Here is a 24,174-nt window from a genome sequence, read left to right as displayed (position 1 = left end):
GAGGGGGAAAATAACAATCTTGATATCTGTGCCTTGGGTGCAACACCTTCTTGAGTGATTTCTAATTATGAAATAGAGCTGGGGAGAGGAAAAGAGAGCAAATAAAAATACATGTGTGTAGCTTTCAGTATAGGGACAGCTGGTTCTGGAGGCGGGCTGCCAAGCTAAAGTAATTTGGACGTTTCCACATGGAATGATGGAGGTATGCACGTTACTGCGTTTGGTGTCATGGGACTGCTTCCCAGCTCGGACTGGGAATTCTGAATGAGCTTTACTGGTTTTTTTTGGTTGGGTTTGGGTTTTTTTTTCCCTTTCTTGAGATGGTTTGTTACCTGAGCATCCCCAAGTTTGACGGAGTTGACAGGTTCCATGGCTCTGTAGAACTCTACGGGCTTGTGCTGTTCTGCACAAATTCTGACAAATTTCTAAAGGAGGCAAACCAAGCAGCACCCTGTTTTCTTTAGCTGAAGTTATGGTTGCTGGAGTCCTCTTGGATTGTTCTAGAGCAAATACACAGTTTGCATAGACTACCCTTAAAAGTTGGCCAGGTTCTACGTTCATGTGTCTAAATTTGGCAGCAGGATTGTACCGCGTTCTGGAAAGCAACCTCCTTTCAGCCAAAGTATTTTTATTTTTAATGAAATGGCCTGCAAACCCGAGGTAAATAATACAACTCTCTGGGAGGCAACCTTGGAGCACCCTTTGCAGAGCCAACCTATTAATTTTTCCACTCTTTCCCAGTCATTTCTGATCTCAAGATGCTGTGCCTGGAATCCCACTGCTTAATTATTTTAGGCGGGTGCAATGGATGGGCTGCAATTAGTGTGAGGAATGGAGTTTCCCTTCAAAAGCTCGTGGTACCCAAGCGCTGTTCCCATGGACAGAGAGACCAAAAGCTGTGGTTTAAGGCACATGCTGATGGTCAGAAAGGGGACGCAAAATGGCATCTCTCAGCTAAATGTGTCTGCTGCCTGAGTACTCCCAGAATTTTAGGTTCTTCACAGAAATAAACAGTGCTGTGTGCTTGTGGCTTAAGCTTTGCCCATGTTGGAGAAACCTGACTTAGTGCTGCCTGGAGAACTGCTCTGGGAAAGGCTCTTTTTGGTCCTCTGCACCAGCACTGAGTCAGTGCTGTTCCTGGGTGATCGCTGCTTTTAATATTTTTCTGGCATGGAAGCTTAGCAGGTTCCTTGTGAGAAAGACAAACAGAAATTAGGGAGAAATGGGACCCAGGTTGGCCTGTCTGGTGTCTTCTTTTTTCTGGAATTCAGAAAGCGGATGAGTAAAGCCAGGTGGAATGTCACAGTTCTGAGCTGCTGCTTTCTCTCACATTTTTTAAGGCAAACACACTGGCTGAGTAGATGTTCAAAGGGGTGATTTGATCCCTCAATCATTTCCTCGTGAATCTCGGTGCCGTCTACCAGCCGCCAAATTGGAGCAGCACAAGGTGTCTGTTCCCTGGGGGGAGCTCAAGGGGCCTCAGCGTGGGTTTGGAAAAGCGAAGATGTTACAGAACCACAGCTCCCGCGGGAGTGAGTCAGTCCCCTGTCACGGGCTGGATACCTCCTGCTGCCGGCACTTGATATCCAGAGTTAATTTCCAGGGATCATTTGTCCGTATAAATCAGGAAGTTTTGGGGCCACTCAGCTGCAAGTGGCAGCTTGTCAGGAACCCAGAAAAAAACTTCCCAGCAGCACGCGGTTGCTGGCTGCTGCTGTGAACCTTAGAGGAACATTAACACTTGCATATACGTGCAGAGAGGCAGCTCCTGAAGTGCCGATCGATCGTAACTCCAATTCAGATTTGCATATTTTTCCATCCCCTCAGGAACTCCCTGGTTCATGTAGTGATTTTGAGCTCATACCTGCTTTTTTTCTTTTTTTTTTAATTCTATGTGTTAAAGACACTATCTCTCAGAATAGATTAGGAGAGAAATTCTTAATATTTTAAACAAAATACAATTTTAAAGATATAATTTCAGTGTAGTCTCCTGAAAAGAAGCGGCAGGTAGTAACAACTCTTGTTTGCTCTAGAGAACCAGAATACTGGAAATTCTGGGACACAAGGAATGAAAAAGGCCATTGTAAATTTAAAAATAAGCAAGACCTTGCAAACATGAGTGAGGGAGCAGAAAAAACATATAATGTGTTTTTACGTGGTCTGTTTTTAAAGATATTTTAATTGAAACAATCATGGCAAACTACTTAAAATTGAATCTTTTTTTCCCATTTCTCATTTGTCTGATCAGGTTTTTCTAGGATGAGGACTTTGATTCTGCACGTACTTTCTCTGTCATAAAGGGATCCTGATAGTGATTGGTGCCTGTGGATGTCATGAAATATAATAATCATTTTGATACTTAATGTCTGAGAAAATGCTGGCTACACGTGCAGAATTCTGTTCCTGGGGCCAGCCCAGGTTCAGGTGCTTGTTTGGAACAATGTGGAATTTGATGCTGATTCAAAAGAACTTTTTACAATCAAAAGTATTTATTATTTACAGAGTTCTGACAGTGATTTTCACAAGTTATGAATGACGTGACACACTGTATGAATAGGCAAATCTATTCAGCACCAGAAAAACCATCTGGTGCAGCTGTGTGGGATCTACAGAAAAGGTCAGGTGAAGAGAGAAGAGACTCTGCATTCTTTTTTCTTTTAATAAGAGGGTAACCAAATTTCACCATTACTTAATGCTCTTTAGTGGCAGATTAATGGTATTTGTGGAACACACGGTTTTATGAGGAAGATTCTTAGCAGGTGTAAACTGATATAGGTCCATGGCAGTTAGTCTAAGATTGATACCTGCTAAGTAGCTGATTCTGATGATTTTTTGGGGGCACATAAATCTGTTTGGCTTTTCTCCCCACACCGAACCCAGCTTTTCAGGTTTCGTGTTGTGGAAGAATTGCCAAAATGCATTTTTATCTTGGAAAAATAATCTTCAGGCTTCAGTTTGGGGAAAAAAACCAAAAAACCAAACCAACAAAACTGTGTTGGTTTCCTGGGCAATTTCTCTGTTTTCGTAACTGGTTTCTATTAATGGTTTTGAGATGAATCCCAGGAATCCGGAGCTGAGTGCTGTCCAACAGAAGGGGCTGTTTAAATCGAGCGCCATCCGAAGATGCCTGATGGCAAGAGCTGCAGACAGAGCTCTCTGACCTTTTCCGAGGACAGTGGTGCTGGAAGAACAGAAACAGACACACGCATTAATGGTTCAGTAAGAGAGCAGCCTGCTTGGGTGCTACGCTTTAACTCCGCATTTATGCATATCTAAGTTGCTGCTGGGCAAACTGCAAAGCTTGGTGCATTAAGCAGAAGATCAAAAACCTCTTAAGATTCCATCAAACTAAATATCTTGCATACCTGGACGTTCACGTTAATTGATTTATGCTCCAATGCCTTTGGCACAGAGGGAAGTAAAGGCTTTCCAGCCGGAGATCCGAGACAGGAACAAGTGGAGGAATTGCCTGCAAAGGACAGTCCCCAAATGACATTTAGTGTTCAACCCTCTCATTTTGCTTTGGGCACAGCTCAGCTTAGGCCATTGCAGTGACCACTGTGGAGTGCTTTGGTGGATGTTGCTTGATCACAGCCTGGTGATCGCAGTGGACTCCAGTGAATTAAAACAAAGCAGAAAAACATCTGGCCAGACCCTCAGCTTGTCATTCTGAATGTGCTCTTTAGGGAAGGCAAATCAGGGGCTTTAGTGTTTATGGCGAGGGAACAAACGCTGTACTGCGGGGTCTGTGAGAGGTATGTGGCTTGTTCCGTCCCTGGGGTAATGACAGGCTTCGCTTGCAGCCCTGTTATTGTGGTCGGCTTTCAGTTTTGTCCTTTTAGTTCACAGCTCTTGCTGCGAGTTGGATTATTTCAGGCTTGCTTATGGGATTCATTGCAGCTGAAAGATTTATTTTAATGAGAAAAGCTTTGTGACCAAATGAAGCCTCCCGGGAAATGCATACCCGCTGGTAATTCACGTCATTCCGTGTTACGTTGCTCTTTTCCATCAGTAGGCAGCTCTGGAGGCTCCCCCAGCCACACCAGACCTTTCTCAGAAAGGGGGAGTGAATATGGGTGTGTGTTTATCCCCCGGAGTGTTACAGATTTGTCACGCTACTGGCATGACAAGGGTTATTTGAGCAATTCCTGCTAAGATAAATGGTGTCAGTGTACATGAACCCTGAACTGCAGTACCCCTGCCTTTCTTCTGCTCTTTCCTTGCAAACTTCTGTTCATGTTTTTGGCTTTGCAGGATCCTTGCTACCTGTCAGCACTCTATTCCCCAGCTGGAGCATTCTCTACTACTTTTCAGTTGTAGGAATTAGCCTTGCTTCTACTCATGGGTAGGTATTTTCTCCTTTGATCGTGGCAGAGTCCTATGGGTCCTGTGTTTAAAGAAGATCTAAAGAAGTTGTTGATAATAAGCATGGAGTGTTGACAAATCATGTGCATAAGGCCTTGTACTGTAATTTGTGTCTTTATGTCAACAGAGCATTAATCCTGGCATTCCTTTTTAACACATTACATATATTTATAGCCATGAAAATGGGGTGGAAGTGGCCAATTCCACTCCTGCTTCCCGGGGTTTATGGTTCCCAAAATTGCAGGAAAAGGATGGAGAGTACCTCCTGCCATCAGACCTTCCCAGTCTGATACTTGCTCTGTTTTTCTAGACTGGTGGCCTTCAATCCACATTTATTGGGAGGTCTTTCAGTGCAGCCTGCAGCCACGGAAAACAAAAACGCTAAAATCGAAGAGATCGGGAAGAGGAAACTTCCTGGCAGACAGAGCTTGTCCATTCGTTTTTCCCACTGCCTCAACTGTGCAGAATTAAAGAGTGAGCAAAAGGCAAAGGGCCGTGAAATAGCCTCCTGTGTCCCCTTTCTCCTCTTGTTCTTTCCTTCCCGTGAGTGTTTTTCTTTAGGAGACTTCAGTAGGTTCAGCCTGAACTTGGCGTCTTTCAGTCAGGAAATAGCCAGTTCGTGACAGCAGCAACCACAGCAATCTGCATCCATCCCAGAAGTCGTGCAAGAAAACAGCCAGTAACCTCTGCACTGCCAAAGCGGTGAGGCAGAAAGGTGGAAAAGCGACCTGGAATCGCAGCCTGGACGATTCTGCTGCGGCTGAGAGAAACCAAGGGAAGCAGAGGGTGCTGGATTTGCTGTCTCTGCAATGGGAACGGCTTCTTGCCTCCCAGCCAGACGTTTTCCAGTCTCTGCTCTGATGCGGTAGCTGAACAAAAGGCTGTCAGGTCTGAGCCTCTCGTCTGGCTCCCTGGCCTGACAGAGCCAGCAGAAAAGGCTCCTTCTGCCGCTGGATTTCTGGCTCAGCCCCAGGCCAGCGCCCCCGATGCTGTACATCAGTATTGGCTTTGTTGGGATGCCTCAGAATGTGGCAGCAGGTTTGCAGTTTCGGGACATGGTGCAGTAGGAGCCTTTGCTGCACGCAGGTGATTATAGAACTGGATTAATGCAAATATCGGAGGCTTGCAAAGACAAGGCTGTGTTTTTGCGTTAGGGTTACAATTAGACTGGCCATGGGAACATCCAGGCTGTTGACATTGCTCAGCCGCTGAGTGTGGGAACTCGGACTGTGAGGGACCGTGTTTATCTAATTACCCACAAACTCCTCCACTTAATGTAAATGACAGAGTTGGAGTTCACAGGGAAATTTTGTGGGGTTCTTATCTGGAGATTATTTTAGAACTTTTCACTAGAAACAAACCAGCAGTTAGCTGCATCTGTTTTGGACAGTGCGAAGACCTGCTGGAGTTGACAGTAGGCTTTTTCATGGTCAAATTATGTAATAAAAATAGCTCAATAGTTCAGTTCTTGTACGAAGGGCTGGAAGCAGAAGTCGTAAATCTGACCCGGCTTTCTGTGTTCTGGCCTCAGCGATGGGGAAACGTGTTCCCCACGTTGCAATATTCTGGGGCTTGTAGTTGCATCCTGGGCTCTTTTGCCTGCACTGCCCTAAGCTCCCACATATCCAGTCTTTGTCATTATTATCCTTTTGCTGAGATTGCTGCTATTAAGCCCTTGCTTACAAATCACAGGACAGAGTAAATATTGTTTTCTAGGTTGTCTTCTGAGACTTAAGCTCGAAGTAAAACCATATGAGGAGACAAGGATCAAAAAAACACCGAAGGCAACGGAATAAATCCAGTCTCAAGCAGACAGCTGGATGAGTGTCAAACAAAAGAAGGAACAGCTGGATCAAGTAAAACACAAGGAAAATTAGTTCCATCCCCAGGGGGAGGGAGAAGGATTGTTTTGCGAGCCCAGAGCAATGTGGGACCTGCTTTACCCGATAGAACTTTTGCATCAAAGTGAGGGGCAGATCAGAAGGTCCCAGAGGGAGGGGAAAGGGAAAAGTGGGTGTTGTAGTAACTGTGCAAAAGTGTTGGGGAAAGGAGGGAGGTGGAGTGTGAGCGTGGGGGAGAGCAGAGCGGGGAGGTGGGGAACTGGAACTTTGGAGGTGGAGTAATTCTGCAGACTGTGAGCTGCTGTCCACAGCTTTCTGGATGTAAATTGATGAGGTCATAGTGTTTTCCAGTTACCAAAAAAAAAAAAAAGTTTAAAAAAACAAAGTCTTCAACTTGTTTTTCAAGAGAGACGAAAACACGGAGAAGCTGAAGAAATGGAGCAACTAGCAAAACTCCTTCTGTGGCAGATTTTGCTTCAGCAAAGTAAGCTCCTAGCTGGTCGGCATGATGTTACTTGTTTTTATTTAGCTGGAAGATTTTGAACGGCTGTCTTTGTAAGATTGTGTTCAGATTCCTAAGTTAGCTGTGTTTTCGCCTGTCAGGGGAGGGAATTGTGGATTTCTCCTGCTTTTTTGAAAGGAAAGGGGAGAGAATGGATAAATATTTGAGGTTGTTGAAGCGATATTCCGTTCAGCATGTTTGTGCAATCTGTCTTTTCCTATCAGTTACCTTGATCAGCAAATTCAAAACCAATAAGTTTGAATGTGAGTACGGTAAAGCTTGCATAGTTAGATTTATATGATCCAAGGTTATTTTATACTTTTGAAGAGGCAGAAACAGCTGGTGGGTGTGTGTGAGCATTCAGGATGGAGGAAAAAATTAAAGTGGTGGGTTTATTTTCCTGTCAGCATAAAGACAGAGACATAGGAATTCACGTTTGGGTAAGGTGCAAGAAAGGGATGAGAACAAGTCTGACGAGCTTACAGTAACAGAATGGCTTGTACCTTTTCCTCAATCAGAGTTTTCTGTAAGAGCTGAAAGCAGATTTGGGGTCCTGAGAGCCTGAGCCCAGCAGAGAAACCCCAGGAAGGCTTGGATGGCAGGAGAAGATTTAAGGATTAATTGCAAAACCCCAGCAAATCCTCACTGTCAACACTTTGGGCTCTAAGGAGGGCACCTGTAAGCAAAGGACCCGTTCCAGTTTTAGGAACAGAATGGAGAGACTTCGTTCAGGGTGCTGACAGTAGGAAGTGAGGAGCACAAGCTTTTTGGGGATCTTCACAGCCCTGTTGATGAAAAGCTGTGGGCAGGCACCTGAGCCTCCCAAAATTCCTCAGCAGGGAGATGGAATAAGCTGAAGAGCTCTTGGTTTGGTCCCTAATTAATCTAGTTTCCATGTCACCACGTCATCCCCAGTTTTGCGATGCCTCAAGGCAGGTTGTAGGAATTGGGATCAGTCCCAGGGACAGAAGGGTTAAAGTGGCTCAGAAACGCGGGGTGGGTGGTTGGGTGAAGCCTGGCGAAGGAGGAGAGGCCGCGGATTGTATTTCTTGTACTTCGGAAGCACCAACCGGTCCAGCTGCTCCCCAGGGTGGTTTAGCACGTTGGAGCTCAGGGTGCACCCGGGGCAGGACCAGCAGGTTGGGATGCTGTTGGGATGCTGCAGAGCGGTGGGGGAGCTGCCCATCCATCTACGGATGGATCATCTCTGACAGGCGTTTTTCAGGTGTATTTTGGAGGGGTAACCATCTGTGTGCCGAGCAGCCCTGATGTTTGAGTCCTGCTGCCCCCACACAAATCAAATTATAACATAATGAGTGAAGACAGGATGGGGAGAAGGGAGGAAATCTGTTCCCTTCCATGTTTGCTGAGATGATTCCCTTCTGGGGAGGAACCACACCCTCAAGTGTTAATGTCTGCAGGGAGGAACAGCACTGTGTTTGGAATGGCTCTGCAAACTATTCTGTGGGCCTACAGCCAAAACGAAGCACTGAAAGCGGAGAAGGGTTTATAGAGCTGAGCTAATATCCCAACTGTCTGTGAGAAAGTGAGGGCAAAGCTGGGATTGTGCGGCGGCCAAGATGGCGATTGGTTTCTCCTACAGACGAGGCTTTTTCCTTTCTGTTGAGGCAGCACATTCTTGCGTTTTGCTGATTTACGGGCATGTTCCTACCTGCAGTGAGGTTTTGGAATTGTTGGGACTAGGTGGTGGTGAAGGGCTCTCTAGTCCTGACATCGTTTTTGAAAGGAAAACACTTTGCTGTTGAGATAGTTGTCCCAGGAAGCCTTTAAAAATCAACAAACATAGAGACTTAGAGAAAAGCCCAGTTCAAAGTCTGGCTTGACCATCAGTTGCCTTTGTAAGGGAAACCTTGTTTTATGGAAAAGCTTGATCTTGCGGTCCCAGGGCAGCAGGAGCGGGTGGTGAACGGGAGATGTCCAGGTGGATCTGGATTGCTGACTGTCTCCCTCCTTTGCCTCTTCAAGATGGGCCCAGATGTTATTCTCGGTTACTGGTCGGTGGGTTTAAAAAAAAAAAAAAAGCTCCCAGAAGAAAGCCGAGCTTGTTTGTGCAGCCGTCACCTTGGTGTTACTGCATCGTGAGCCATTATGGCCTCGGATGCTGGATCAGCTCCCTGAAGAGTCAGGATGGAGCCACTGCCGTTCTCCACAAGTATTTGGAAACAGCTTGGTAGCACGGGCTGCTGGTTTTTGCAATAATTCTGTGATGGCTCTACAGAGACCATTAAATCCACTGCACAGACAATGGGATTTATGGGAGAAATAGGGACACACAGAGATTTTGTGAGGAATGTGTCCTTTCTCTAGGACTAGATCATCTCTCTGTGCCCCTAATGTGAAGGTGATGTCGCTTCCTTTTTTGAAAGAAGAAGAGGCTGAGACAGACCAGGAGATGCTGGAGAAGGTGCGCAAAGGAGCAAAGCTGAGCTTACTCAGGCAAGCGGAGCATCAAGTTTGCAGACTGATGTTTCAGGCCACACGCCTGGTGGGTTACGGCACCTATTTCTCCAGTGACTTCTTAGTTTTTCTTTCCTGCCCACCACTACAACCTGGACTTCAGTGCTGCTTGTTGCCTGGAGAGCTCAGAGAATGTGAGGTGTCTTTCAGAGCCTGAGGCTTTTACTTCTAGTTTGCCTGCACTTTTTGTGGCTTAATTCTTTACTTGAAAAGTGGATGGGATTCAAGAATTAAGAGCTGGCTCTGCCTTTTCCAAGGGATTAGGAAACACTTTCGCAGGCTGCTTTCCTCTTCCTATATTGTGGGAGCAGCAGAATACCCCTGGGATCCTGCTGAGAAGCTGAGTCTGCACACAGCATCTTGGGGGACAGCACACAGATGGCTTTTTGTTGTTTTTTTGGGGGTACATCACACAGAGAGAGGTCAAAGTGATTATCCATCACATGGAATTTGAAATTTTAAAATGAAAGCTACAGTGAGTTCTGTGTTGACAACTATTATGGTATTTTGAAGCTCCAGGTCCTGGAGTTCTTGTCAGTCATTAGATTTATGATGCTGCGTTTGGGCTCGATGTTTTTTACATTAACTTGCAAAAGGAAAGGAGAAAAGTCAATGCATTCCTCTTGCTGAGCCAGGAGAGGATGTTTCTGTAGCACCAAATCAATTTGCTGTTCATGAGCAGTAACACAAGGCTCTGGCCGTGCAGCCAGCTCACAGACATGGCTCCCTAGCACACAAGTCTCCATTCGCGTTGTGATATCATGTTTTTCACTTGCCATGGTGCAAACACCAAATCAGACACACGGCATCGCGTTGTCACACTGGTATGGGTGGGTGCTGCTGTGCTGAGAGCTGGTTGTCTGTTGGGAGACTGGCTGATCTGGTGCTGTAGAAGAGCTTTGTCTCATTCCTTTGCTGTCCTAAGCTAAATCTAAGTTTTGGCTTCCAGAGACAGAGCCTGGCAGCTTATCATATTTTACCATCAGGCATTTTGCAGCCTATTGGGAGAGACCATCAAATGATGGAAATATAACGTCTTGTTTATGTTGTCTTTTATATCCAGAGCAGTACAGACTTTGTGCATGATTTTTTTTCTTTGTGATGCTGAGATTATGAATGTAGAAAAAATAACTTACATTTGGAGTGTCTTTGAACTGGCAGTGCTACTTCTTTTTGTTCTCAGGTGTCACTGCCCGGTGTTTTGTGATAGGAAAAGGAGAGTTTATTCTCAGCCCATGTACTGTGGGTATGGTTAAAATAGCCCCATCCTGGAGTTAATTTATTCTCTTTTGAAATGCATGAATTCCAGGGCTGGAAAAAAAAATACACCCTTTGTCTGTAGGACATTGTGCCTATGACATTAGCAGGACAAAACATCTAATGGTGTTGCTGGAACCCACTTGGGCTTGACTGGTTAGAGAGATGAATGATATCATTGTGTCCGGAATCCAAATCGCACGCTCAAAGCATGATGTCAGGAGACCTCCCAGACCCTCCTATACAACAAGCAGGAGGGACTGGACCACAGGAAAGCAGAAACAAAGGAATTAGTTCATTTCTTGCAAAGTTCTTCCTGCATAGATCTGAGTCACGTGAGCTGGAGAGAGTTGTGGTTGCACCCAGAGCGTTGCAGCGGTAACTGCGCAGACCAGGAATGGGCTTAACCACAATACACGTGTTAAATAAGTATATTAACAGAGAAGGGAGGAATAGATGGAATAATAATAGAGGAGATGGCTGCTGACTGTTAGTGTATTTGAAGTTTTTTCTTCCTTTTACGGTCAGTAACTTTTTTTTTTTTTTTCTGCTTTGACAGGTTCTGTTTATTCATATTCAGGTGAGTGACATCTTTGTAATCTACCTGGTTTTGTGATCATGAGAAGAAATGAGAGGGACCCTGATTCCATGACGTTAAGTGAGGGTTTCATTGCTAACTTCCATAGACATGAACCATGTGTCTCTAAACTTCAATTAAACTGGGGGTTAGAATTAGGAAGGGTACGTAGGATGGGTCAGATCTATGATCCTGATAACAGACATCATGGCTGTTGCTTTCACTGAATGAAATCAGTGTTTTAAGTGGCTTTCTGTTGTATTTCTCCACAAGAGAGCTCTATGTTGATCCTGAAAGTTACTTTTATTTTGGGTGGAAGGTGTGTGAAGATTCTAGGACAGCTGCGAGTCCCCAGAGTCGTCTTTACGTGCCATTAATCTGTAACTCTCTTTTTTCTTTTGTTCTTTGCTCCTGGCTCTTAGTCCCAGCCGATGCCTCAAACCCAGAGAGCGTTGTGGTGTCGGTGTTGAACATCAGCGCCACGCTGGGCTCGCAGGCCGTCCTGCCCTGCAAGAGCTACCGCATGGTGTGGACCCAGGACCGGCTGAACGACCGGCAGCGCGTGGTGCACTGGGACGTTTACAGCACCTACTACGGAGATAACAAGGTGGAGAGGTTGTGTGACATGTACTCGGTCGGAGACCAGCGCGTGTACAGCTCCTACAACCAAGGGAGGATATTCATGCCCCAGAATGCATTTACAGACGGCAACTTCTCCTTGGTGATCAAAGGTACTGAACAGCATCTTTGCTCCCTGTGCCCTCTGCAGAATGGAGGACTCATGACTGTTTTTTTCAGTGAAAATGGCTATTTCACAGAGCATTTTCTATTAAAAAAGATATATATAAGTCTAATGAAGTTAATGAGATTCTCTAAAGCACTGGCGATAGTGAAACAGTCCTATTTTAAAAGAGAATTGGTAACTCATTGTTTGAAAGTCACTTGGGCTTCTTGTGGACCTTTGACTGTATTTCAGTTCCTGAACTATAACCCCAAGATTGTCATTCTTCCTATGCCTGCTCTTAGCTAAACTGAAATCAGCTTTCTCTTTCTATCTGTTAATACAAATACGTTCCACAGAAGAGGAGATAAAACGAACAAATTATTAAATTAGGTGAGATGCTTCTTCTCTGTTTAGCCCTGGTGATAAGGATGCGTTAGAACTGAGTTATATAAAGACCCTTTTGCATCCATGCAAGCATTTGGGAAACAGTATAAATGACAAAAGCAATCATTGTCTCAGTATAAAACATTTAACTTCTCTTCCCTGTTCTACTAGGTGTTGCAGAGAGTGACGAAGGCACATATTCCTGTAATCTTCACCATCACTACTGCCACTTATATGAAACTGTGAAAATCCAACTGGCGATCACCAAGAAAGGTGGGTGTGCCGGACAGCTCGGTGTTCCCCTCTACAGGGTCCTGCTCGGGCAGCCGGAGTGCAGTGGCCACCAGGACTCTGAATTCCCAGTGGGAATTGTGCGCTGGTTCACACCTGGCCACAGAGAACGTGGTCCTCACTATGCTGTTTGTGATCAGATTCCCTGACTTTCAGAAACTTTAGACAATTTATGAACCTCTCTCCTTTCTTGGCATGTGTCAGTGCATGGAGCTACTCTAGGCAGCCCAATTAGCTGATTGCCCTGTTACTGCTCCAGCAGCAGAACGTCCCTGGTAACAATCCATCACCAGCCCGGTGAGCCACACAGATCTTCCCTGTGCGCTGCTTGGTGAGCTTACCCTGAGAACCCTGTAGTTAAAACCCTCCCCAAGTTACCACACCTTCACTCCAGCTCTAAAAGCAAGTTTCTAAGGGCTCTTGGCAGCTGCAGCTTGTGCCACCCAGGCCGCACACACATCGCCACCATGTCATTTAAATTGACCTTTGTATAATGCGCAAGTGAAGCTGCTTGTGCTGGGAGGCTGTTGAAGGGCTGATAGTAGAGAAGTGCATTTCTTCTGCTGCTCTTCTCACAGCTTCCATGCAATAAAAACACCCGGACAGGCCTGTGAGCCCCAATCCGCTCCTCTGTGTGTTGGTTCTTCTGTTATTCCTTTTCAAGAGCAAAATAAAACCCAGTGCTTCTTGAGCTCCTCCAGTAATTAGGGCATTTGTGGGTAGAAAAGCATTTCCTGCTTGGAGAATTGGGATACAGCATACTGGAGATGAAATCTGTTATTCTTGCTCCATTCTTAGTCTGTAGAGAGAATATACTTCCTGCTTTCTGAAGCAAGAGATTAACTCTCAGTTATAAGGAAAAGAGAATCTTGCTTAATGCACGGATGTAGAAGATAAAGGTGCATTTCTTTACTAATTGCTGAAGTAAGCGTGAACAAGGCACGTGGCCCCTGTGGCACTTCAGGATGTTTGGAAGGAAAGTGTTACAGGATTGCAGGGTTTGAGAGCAGTTGTAGGTGTCCCTGGGTGTCCTTAAGCACAGGAAAAATGTGTAAAGCTGCACGTACCAAGGTTCCACAACTTGTCGTATCTTCTACGCAGCTGAGGATGCAAAGCAGTACTGGGACGGGGAAAAGCCCGTGATTGTCGCCCCGGAAGGCAGCACCGTGATGCTCCCCTGTGTGAACCGCAACCACATCTGGACTGAACGGCACAGCGAAGAGGAACAGCAAGTGGTCCACTGGGACAGGCAGCCCCCGGGGGTTCCTCACGACCGCGCCGACCGTCTCATAGATCTGTACGCCTCCGGCGAGCGCCGTTCTTACGGACCTCTCTTCATCCGTCAGAAGATGAACATCACCGACACAGCCTTTGCCCTGGGTGACTTTTCCCTGCGGATTTCACAGCTGGAAAGCGCAGATGAAGGCACTTACTCCTGCCACCTGCACCATCACTACTGTGGCCTGCACGAGCGCAGGATCTACCAAGTCTTCGTGAAGGAGCCAGTGAGAGAGAAGAAGGTGGTGAACCTCACAACTCACAACATTGCCCCAGCCATTGGTAAGTGGCCTCTGGAGGTGATTCTCTCGATTGAGGAAGAGGTAAGTATCTGCAGTTGCACCTTTGAGCTCTAAGGAGCTCGCTAAGCCATGGGACAGGAATATGACACGTTATTCTCCATCGTCACGTCAGGAGGTCTTTGCTCCAAGTGCCAAAATGTCTTTTTGTGTCCCTCTGCAGTGGTCTGTGGTGATCACTTAGTGCCAGTGGGAGGGAGCGTGGTCAAGGCAAACCTGTGTCCTGCTGAAGTGACGCTGCCACTAGAGCAACACTGAGGTTTAGTCCGTGAAGGTGTAACACTGAGCTGCACCCAAACTGAAGTGTCCCACCCGCCAGGGTTAATTCCCTGCTCCAGTGCTGCAGCGACATCACGTCCAGCTCCTGTTTGCTTTGCTCCAGGGCAGTTCTGCAGCCTGTTCTGCTCTGCAACGGCTGACGTGCCCTCAGGCAAACAAGCTGGTTTTTAACAGGCTCCTTTCCCCATTGCTTTTATGGAACAGGAGGTGTGGGGCTGGGGTCGCTTGGGCTCTGCCTTTGCTGGTACAACACGCAACTGTTCTCATCAGTGTAGCTCGTGTTTCTCTCCCCTTTGCAGGGGGGTTTAGGCTGTGCAAGGTGCCAGACTGTGCAGAATCAAGCACCAGGAATTTTCCTCCACCCTTTCTCTTTTTTTTTTTTCTTAAACCAATTTTCACATTTTCCCGTGCAGTGAGCTATCATCTGACAGCCTGTCCAAACTCAAAACCATCATGCTTAGTTCAGGCAGAAAAAATATAATAAAAATCCCAAGTTTAATATTTTTTTAAGTCTTTTGAGTATAGCTCCTTATTAACATTTTCAAATATTTATTGTGGTTTAATGTTATTGGCTGCTTAATACAGAATTTTGACGTGCTTCGTCCATTTTTAAATAGGTCTATTCTTCTCTAGCAATTGGATGTTTCAAGTCACAGAAACCTAAACCTCTCCCCCAGGACTAAGGTTGGTGTCCAGAAAACCCAGGCGGTACTAAAGCGAGGTGGCTGTTGGGGCTGAGCTGCCATGGAGGCCGAGACGTCCAAATATTGGCCTTTCTGCCCTGCAGCTCAGCCCTGTCCAGATCACGTTGGAAATTAGATGGAAACTAGATGTTGTTTTCAGAGTTGCCCGCCCAGGAGTTTATTCCTCTCTTTCCTGATTGTTGCTGAATAGTTCCCTGCCTGCCCCGAAGTTAGACAGAACCCACAAGTAATTTAACTTGCCGGGGCTGTCTTAGTTTGGCAGTAGCACCCTCGGTGCTGGAGGAACTCGCCTTCCTAGAAAAGCCATTTCCACCGTCACAAAGAACAGCCCTAGAAGAGCTTTGTTGCCTCCAGGCAGCGAACGCTCGGCTGGGCTGAGAGCACCGCACACAAAAATGTGCTGAATCGATGGGAATGTGAAAGCAGCTGCGAGATCCCGAGTGCCCTTTTCAAACCCGCTGCTGCTGAGGGGCTGCTGGAACATGCCTTGTTTGTGAACAGCAGGAAAGGCTGAGATATTTTGCCCCCTTCCATGAAAAACTGTATAGAAGTCTTCTGAGGATACAACATAAAGCAAAAATGAAACATCAGGAGATAACAAAAGTCAAGCAATGCGATTTTTCGGCACGCGGCTATAGTGTTTGTCATAGTTCCAAAGCCCAGAGCCGTTTCCAGACAGGAAACTTCGTCCTGTTTTGAATATGAGCGTGAGCTCAATTCTGCTCTCAGTCTCAGCAGTATCAACTAATTCAGTGCATTTTGACTCTGCGTTTGCTTTGGAGCAAGTGAAGAATGGCATCTGTTGTGTTTCAGGCGTATTGCTAAATTATTTTCAGTCCTTTGCCAGCTTTGAAAAGAAAATGGGCCACATACCCAGCATTTGTGAGCTCTTTTGGTGGAGAGCTCTACATTTTTCCCAGCAGAAGAATCAAACCCTTGACCCTTTGGTAAAATAATGTAAAGGCACCTCTGTTTGAAGTGTTGTTTTTTTTTTTTTCCCTGCCATTAATATTTATTTTCCAGTAGTTAAACCAGGTCACGCGAGTGAATTGGATGCAGGTGGGCATGTTGTGTTGAGACACATTGAAATATGAGATCTTGGTTACGGAATAAACCTTCATCACCTCAGCTGAAATTCTGAGTCAACCAGTGACGCTTTGTCAAAGCACCAGCATGAGAAGTATTTTTGGTATTACCTGATTCAGCCAAGGAGGCCCAAAGATGCTGAATCTTCGTATTCATTATTTGTTGTTACAGTGACCTCTCCAATGTTGACTGAAGTTTAACTCGGCTCCTACCCTATCCTGCAGTATTGTGGGAAAGCAAAAAGCCAGGAATAAAATGCATTGATGTTTGCTGACTTCTGGCTCAACCATCCCCTTGTGGCAGCTGCTGAAGGAGCCCTTCATGGTCCAGAGATTTGTTAAAGTACAACTGTCACATGTCCTGTTTGCAGCTTTGCAAGTGGGTTTTTTGGTTTGGTATTTTTTAGTTTAGCAGCGGTGAAAAACACATGCTGGTTTTCAGCACATGGCATCCAGCAATGCCAGTAAAAACCAGAGCGGTGCTGGGCTGGAGGGCTGGGCTACCGGCACAGAGCCTGTGCTGAAACCTCTTGATTTTCTGGGGCTGCTTTTAGCATTAGCAGACAATCATCTCCAGTTTCAAAGTGTTTATTTCAATCCACTATCATCTCATTTGCTTTCATTGTTTGTCGGTTGGTGGTTTTAAATGCTGGAAACAAACTGCCGATAAACTGGAAGCAGGTCACTCTATAAGCAGTTCCAAAAACGTCAACGTTTCTCACATCTGTTCAATGGCACTGCAGCTTTTGGGATATTTTCCCCCATCTTTTCCCTTATTCTTGCCTGGTGCACTGTGAATGGTCCCTGTTGGGGCGAAGGTGTCACTTCCAGCTCTGTTTTGAAGAGAAAAACCTCCCTAGCACGGTCTGTCTTATGGGTTTGTGGGATTTGTCTGCTCCTCTGACTATTGCAAGCACAGAAGTCGCTGCTTCTTTATATGTGTAAAACATTGACCTATTTACTTGAGATCTACAAAAATGTTCCACGTAAAAGGTTTGAGTTACCCTTCCCTGTGCTGCGGAGCTGAAATACTGCTGCGCCCACAAGTGGAATGGAATCTTGGCTTTTCTTTGTGGGTTTTTATGTTATTTATTTTATTGATTTTTTTTCATTTTATTTAAAAGGAAACTCATTCTTTGGCATTGAAAATTCTTCCCACTCCGTAAATTATAACCCTTGGCAGGGAGGGGCTGCTTCATACTTTAGCCGTCTGGAGCCGGAGCAACGTGGTGTGTGTGTTGTAAGGGACCCAGAGGAGGGTTGTGTTACCCGCGGAACGGCTCGGGGCTTCGCTTCTCTGGAATAAACAAGAACACACGGAGAGCCAGGCGGCAGCAAGGGAATGTGCAACGCTCACTGTTCTTTCTTTGTGCTCCTGGGAAGTGTAATGGGCTGATGAAGAGCACAGGCACTGACAGAGGTGCAGATTGCTGTAAATTAGGCAGATTGTTGTAAATGAGGCGCCATTTGCCCTTTACTTCACGCGGTTCAGAAGAGTTTCTTCCTGAACGCACTTTTTGGGTCCACACGTGAATGTGCTTTGCTTTGAATGCTGATCACCATTCTCAGCCTGTTTTCCTTTGTGTCTGCCATCAGATCCAAATATTGTCAGGGGCCACAACGTGATAAACGTGATCATCCCCGAGAGCCGGGTGCATTTCTTCCAGCAGCTGGGCTACATCCTGGCCACTCTGCTGCTCTTCGTCATCCTCCTCATCATCGTTGTCTTCGTCACCCGCAAGCGCCGGCAGAGAGGTAAGTGCCGGGTTTATGGGTTACCAGCCATAAGAAGCTACAGCCGTCACCACCTTTCCTTGCTTTTCACCTCCCATTTACTACAAAAATATTAACCAGCTTGGTTGGACTGGATCCAACTGCTCATTCTGCTTCTTTTCCTTGTTTAGGTTATGAATACAACGTGAAGAAACACGGAGAGTAAGTACATTTACAGGATCTGTTATCTAGAATTAGAATACACAGAAATGAACTTATGGGCCCCAACTCTCAGCTGTCAGTAAGAGCCTAAACGAGCTGAAGATCTGGTTAGTACGAGTACAGCCATGTAAAGCATAGGCTGTTAGAGTTTATTTTTTGCTTTCCATCAATTCTTTTGCAGCTTTAACTCTAATTATTAATGTAACGTTCCCGGGAATATACACTTGCATAATGATCGCGTATCAAGGAAAATCACCTGTACTTAATAGCAAATGAAATCTTCTATAGATTTTTTTTCAACTTTTCTCCAGATATACAACAATTAAACACTGTAAATTAAATTCTCTAAAGTAGTATTAGAAAAGGCGTTGTGAAAAAGTGTGAAAGGAGCCAGTTATTAAAGGATGTGACAATACAATTTCTCACTGTTATTCCTTTTTCAGGAAGGATGTAAATCTTAAAGAATTTACAGTAGACACAACAGATCTGACTCAATACAAAAGTGAAGACATCAGACTGGGTATGCATCAACTGGGAACTATTCTCCAAACTGGGTCAAAACTTGTTATAACTGAGGGTTTTCTAAGGGCATTTAAATGCCCATTTGAAGTGACTTAACCTCCTGATTTTAAATGTTAACTTTGGGAATCTCAGCTCCCAAGTCGGAGCAAGCGTGTTTTGTTTCACTTGGAGTTTTGGGGGTTCTTTGATATGCATAACTGATGAACGCCAGGCGCAAAAATTAAGTCTTAGCAGCTTTTCTTTTCCTGCCAAGTGGCTGAGTAACTCCATGAGTTGCTCCTGGAGAACTGGGGATGCCAGACCTGGGGTACTTCAAGGAAGGGCCGGTCACACGTCTGCCTTGTCTGGAAAGCTTTATTTTCTTCTAGTGTTCTAATGGCTGTCCGAATTGTACTCTTCCCTTACACAGATTACAAAAACAACATCCTGAAGGAGAAGGCTGAGCAGGCCAGAAGCTTCCCAGCAAAGAACATCGACTTAGACAAAGGTAATAATGACCAGCTCACCCTAATTGGTGGCTGTAGGAACCTTCTGGTGGGTTGAAGGAGCGAGGAGGGAAGGACACGGCTTAGCAGCGAGCTGACCAAGCCACAGCCTACTGAGGAATGCTGAACATCATGACAAATGACAGCAGGAATGAGAGGCCAGTTCCCTTCCTATCCTTTCATCATGGAGCCACAAGATGCAAGCAGTGATTAGGCTTTTAAAAAACTTTTGGCGTGGCACAAGTAGAGTTTTTCTTTATTGGAAAAAGAATGAATGCCTTGCAGGGCTGGAATAGTTCATTCTGTGCTGTAACCTCAGAGGGAGATGGATCTCAAAAATGTCCTGGCATGGTGTTTGAGAAGAAAACACTGTGCAGAAGAGAGTGTTTGGAGCTGAATTGATTTGTGGGTAATGGGCAGTCATTTACTTCATCCAACAAAAGCAAATAACTCTCCCTCCCTAGGGCTGAATCTTCTTTTGCTTATCCAGTATTAATCCTGAGTATTATGCCTCAGTCGGTAGAGTTACACTTCTCTCAAGCAGTGCTGCTAAGAAGTTGTTAGGTTCCATGGCTCCTTTCATATGAATTTAGAATTTAACAAATGTGACTGAAATGATATCATGAAGGGAATGGTCTGGAGAGTCCACGAGTTGCCTCAGACCTGTTGTTCTTGGTGGAGTTCTCATTATATTTTGCCTACATTCTGCAGAGATGATCTGTGCAATGGTTTATACACATTATATCTCACGGTGGGCTTTATGAAGAGAATATCGGGAGCGTGGCTGACTGCAAATGGTCACTTGTCACTCTGTAGCCAAGTCCATATTACAGTGTGCTGCTGTGGATGGTTTGAAATGTCTCTTCAGGTACTGACCTCCATTTCAATTTGCTTTCAGATTTCAGGAAGGAATATTGTAAATGAAGACATTCCCAAGCTGCTGGCTGGACCAGAAGCTTCAATCAAAGATAGATAAACGGAAGAGAGATGCCTTTTCTTAATATCATGTCCTTCTAGTTACCATAGTTTTTTTTTTTTTCCACGTAGACTCTCTCTCCACTAAGCTCAAGGGTATTTGCAAGTGCTTCTTGAAAGAGTCAGACCGTCTGTCTTGTGTGCACTTATGATGGGTTTGGGTTGCCTTTTCTTCTTCTGTTCTCCCAGTCCTCCATTCCCCTTTTCTGTCTTGATATTATTATTGTTGGTTTTATGCATCAATGATTTTTATGAGCTGAATCAGCAGACCTTTTGCTTTGATGTTATTGCTTTAAATAAACCAACCTGCATCACTAATCTTGAGCCATCATTATATCAGGCATTTTTCCTTGTAGTGTATTCATCAGAAAAATAATAGCAAAGCCTGATTGTGATCTCTCCTGGGCTGGCATAAATCAGGAGGAGCAGTATTGTCACATAGCACTTTCTATATTCCAGGTGAGGTACAAAGAGTACATCCCTTCACAACTGACAATGTAAATACCTCGTTTTGTGAATGGGGAAATGTCATTATCCTCATTTTACGGGGGCAAGGGGGGCACACAGATGACCAAGGGCAGGGTTGGGACCAGCTCCAGAGAGCTCTGGAAGCCTGACTCTGTATTTCTCACTCTAAGCCTGTTTGTTGATTTGTTTTTGTTTCAGTGCAGACCAAATCAAATTGGGCATGAGCAGACGCTTTCAGCTGAAGTTGATGTAATACCAGTCTCAGTTAGATCAGAGCCAGGAATATTATGGAGAGGGCTAAACTCCCGTGTGGAATCTGGAGTGTGATTTTCCTGCAGTCCCTGGGTGGATCCAGGCCACACATCAAAACAAAGGTATGATTACAGCACAGGGAGACAGACTGTTAAAAGGAATCGCTTCTCATGAGCAGAACACGAGGAACAGGAGTAACCACACGCTCCACTTAATAGCCCGTCAGGAATTTTCATGGGCCAGGGTCTCAGAAGGGGAGTTGAGGAGGGAGATGAGTCTGTTGTTGTGGATTTTGGCATTGTTGTGGGGAGCAGGCACCCAAAATAGTGGGGCCGTGGGCTGATGGGGAGTTCTACATATGAACAGTGTGTCAAAAACTGGGAGTCAGTAATTCGGTGTTGGAATCCAAGCAAGTTAAAGCATCAGGAAAGCCAGAGCACATTGCCAGTTCTGCACAGCTCCTCGGACTACTTGGGACATTCTGTGGCACTGTTCCCAAACCAGGGACGCCTCTGCCTCTTGGGGCATGGAAGAAAAAGCCTTTCCTGCTGTTGTGTGACGATAGCGGCTTGTGTTCTTGTTGTGTAAGGGGAAGGTGGCTGAGGATTGCCAGCCGGCTCCTTGGTGGGCTGACGAGAGTGGCAGAGGGAGGGACTGCACGTGGGTTGGTGACAGAACGGGGCCGGGACAGGGTCTCAGGGTTGCGGGTGGTAGAAATGTGAGGATGAGCTTGTGTGGAACTACGTAAGGGTGATGGTGTGGTTCCAGTCTTGAACTGGTGTTCTGTTTGCAACTGGTATCTCAGTGTGGGTTTCTTGCTGGGGATGGAGAATTCTGCGGTCTTTGCAGGTAAGGAAGCAGCTGTTGTCCAAGGAAAGCTGCTCGGTTTACCAGCTAAACAATTGGGAATGTGACCTGCTGCCCAATATGTGTCTTGAACATCCGTACTTCAACGCAGACTTTTTATAGGAGTGGAAAATAGACTGTGCCAATTTTTATAGGTGTTAATACTTATCTCTGTTACTGAGGACTATGTTAAAGAATATATTGGGAACCCTTATTTTTAATGCCTTCAAATATTAAAAATATTAATAAGAGAATAAAACAGTAGAGGTGGAGGTGAGCCTTCCTAAGCTACAGCTTATCTTTTCGTTTCCTTAGCCCTTCCACTGCTCCAGACAGGATTTGTGATTTAACTGCCTTTACCTTCGCTTCAGATACACCCCTACAAAAGTGCTCAGATCGTGCAGAGCCACGAATGGTGGTGAGGAGGGGCTGAGGTTGGGCCAGGTCCCTATTTGCCCAGCTGGCCGTTCTGGGGCTGCCTTTGGTTGGACCGGGTTGAAATCCAAGCCGCATTCCTGCAGGTGCAGGAGGCTGCGCTGGTTATTCCATCAGGGTGCAGAGTCTCAAGTAAATGTCATTAATGTCTCTCTCCCTCCCTTTCATGTCTGTGAGTCAAAGGTTGGAGATCTTCACTTGCCAGTTCAAATTGCTCAGCGCAGCTCATACAGACACTGGCTCAAAGTGGGGTTACTCATAAACTCCAGAGGCATTTAAATATTTTATTGGACTTCCAGGCTGCAAAATCGCTTAAGGGGAAAAAAAATAATATGTTCTCTGAAACAAGCACTAGGAAGAGCTTTATGAGTTCCTCATCCTTGCTTTGATTACCAGTTTGAATTCGGGTGATGGTCAGACATGCTGGTATAGCCCCAGGCTGATCAAGGTGAGCATCCAAGTTAAGATTATGGCCCTTTTTTTCCTTTGGGATGGGCAGATGTTGTGTGACTGGACTGATGATCAGAACAGTGGTTTTCAGAAGCAGCCTGCCACATCCAGGATGTGAGTTAGTACAGTGAAATTCTGGCTGAAAGAGATCCAGGCAAGACTGCTGGATAACCAGTTGTGCTTTTATCTGTGGAAAAAAGAGAAAAAGAAAACCGAATGCTAAACTGAAGGGTTTTGTTTGCTTATTTCTTAATACAGAGGAATTATCAAAGGCTCTTTGCCCTTAAATACTGGTGAGAAGCCCGTTAGGTCCTTTACACATGCACTTTGTGTTCTGTCAGTCTTTGGCATTGGCATGAAGTCCATATAGCTGATTTTGCACGTGAAAATGAGAAGAATCGACTTGCAATTAACCACTGGGCAAGGGGCAGGGCCACTGGTTTCTGTTCCCCCTCTGCCACTCAGTGCAATTCTAGACAGGTTGGTTTTCTCTCTCTCATCTCAGCTTTTCTTTCCCTAATATGGGACAGTAACTGGCCTCTCATGGAGAAACGATTTTTTAATGTGTGTAGCACTTTGGTAAATGTGTTTTGCTGGAGTTATTCAAAGTCGTGTTCTCACTGTACTAATGGAATTCTGCATCTCAATAGACTTCTTTACTGTCACTTTGCCTCGTTAGAGTCTCCCTGGTTTCCTGAGATGTGCATTTTATGTTCAGTTAGTTAAAATAATAATGACCCTTAATATTTTTATACCAATTACTTCTCAGTGAGGGCAGAGAAATGAAAGTCTCTTTTAGGGCAAGGTGTGGACTGCAAGCCCTTGTCGTGGGACAAGGGAAGGGCGTGTGGCAGTGACCTTAAAAGGGGTTGAAACTGAGACTAGGACTAAAACCCCTTTTTTCAGCTCTGGGCACACTCTGGTTCCTCTCAAAAATGAGAGGACGACTTGTTCCATAAAGCTTGGGGTTTTTTTCTTTGTAACAATTAATTTTCATTATTATTGTTACTTAACTTCCACCATTTATCGTTGTGTAACTCCCCTAGCATTTAAGAAATAAAGGAGAATATAACAGAGTTTCAAGTTAAGGTTGATTTTATTTCTTGCTCTTTGGAGATGCTATCGAAGGTATTAGCCAGCATTAGCTAATTCTTCCCAGTAGCTCTGTGGTGAGTTTAATCTCAGAGCATCTTAAAGTGCTTGACAAAATGCAGATTGCATGCAATAAATTATTCCAGTGATTTTGATGTGGTTTCCACATGGGACATCATCATCTGACTCAGTCGTGGGGCCCACAGACAAATTTTAGCTCTCCAAAAGTGGGGTATAATGACCAAGTCTGCAGCTGCAGGTGGAGTTCGAACCATCTATCAGAGATGAAGACTGGCGGCTCCTGCATAGCACAGAATTCTGCAGCTCCAGAAGGGAAGATAACATATCCTGCTGGAATAGTTAACTGCAGTTTTATACTTGGGTCCCAGCCCAAATTCCTCTTTTCTTCGCAGAACTAACACCTTGCAGAGTTCCTGCTGCACATTCTGCTCTTGGAGAGCTTCCCCCTGAGGAGGATCCCAGCTGGAGTGCCAGAGTTCTCCCAGGGACACCGATGGAAACAGCTTGTGGTGCTGCTGGGATGGGCAGTGCAGCTGCAAGAACTGGAAGGATCAAAGCAGGGTGTGAAACTGAAAAGTGGCAAAGAAGTGCATTTAGCAAACTAAGATTATTGACCAGCTTGTCTAGCT

The 24,174-nt window shown here is 45.3% G+C and overlaps 1 protein-coding gene across 1 annotated transcript; it reads left to right on the top strand.

Annotated features, from left to right (window-relative positions):
* Positions 1 to 6,165: 6,165 nt before the first annotated feature.
* Positions 6,166 to 20,299, top strand: MXRA8 (matrix remodeling associated 8). The gene is made up of 11 exons (XM_065650185.1): positions 6,166 to 6,221; positions 6,613 to 6,690; positions 11,003 to 11,023; positions 11,443 to 11,751; positions 12,300 to 12,401; positions 13,521 to 13,979; positions 17,661 to 17,819; positions 17,969 to 17,999; positions 18,443 to 18,519; positions 18,931 to 19,008; positions 19,905 to 20,299. The coding sequence occupies exons 2-11, from the start codon at positions 6,642 to 6,644 to the stop codon at positions 19,928 to 19,930; spliced, it is 1,311 nt and encodes a 436-aa protein (XP_065506257.1). The 5' UTR covers positions 6,166 to 6,221; positions 6,613 to 6,641; the 3' UTR covers positions 19,931 to 20,299.
* The last annotated feature ends 3,875 nt before the right edge of the window (positions 20,300 to 24,174 follow it).

The sequence above is a fragment of the Caloenas nicobarica genome, chromosome 22 (genome assembly GCF_036013445.1).
Source record: "Caloenas nicobarica isolate bCalNic1 chromosome 22, bCalNic1.hap1, whole genome shotgun sequence".
Taxonomy (NCBI): Eukaryota; Metazoa; Chordata; class Aves; order Columbiformes; family Columbidae; genus Caloenas; species Caloenas nicobarica.
The sequence above is the reverse complement of the archived record's forward strand: the minus strand, read 5'-3'. Positions and strand labels throughout refer to the sequence as shown.

Bases quoted from the DNA above. Each gene is read 5' to 3' on its own strand.
- MXRA8 (XM_065650185.1), top strand. From the start codon at position 6,642: ATGGAGCAACTAGCAAAACTCCTTCTGTGGCAGATTTTGCTTCAGCAA. The intron at 12,402-13,520 runs GTGGGTGTGCCG...TCTTCTACGCAG, and splicing joins ACTGGCGATCACCAAGAAAG to CTGAGGATGCAAAGCAGTAC. The intron at 18,000-18,442 runs GTAAGTACATTT...TTCCTTTTTCAG, and splicing joins AACGTGAAGAAACACGGAGA to GAAGGATGTAAATCTTAAAG.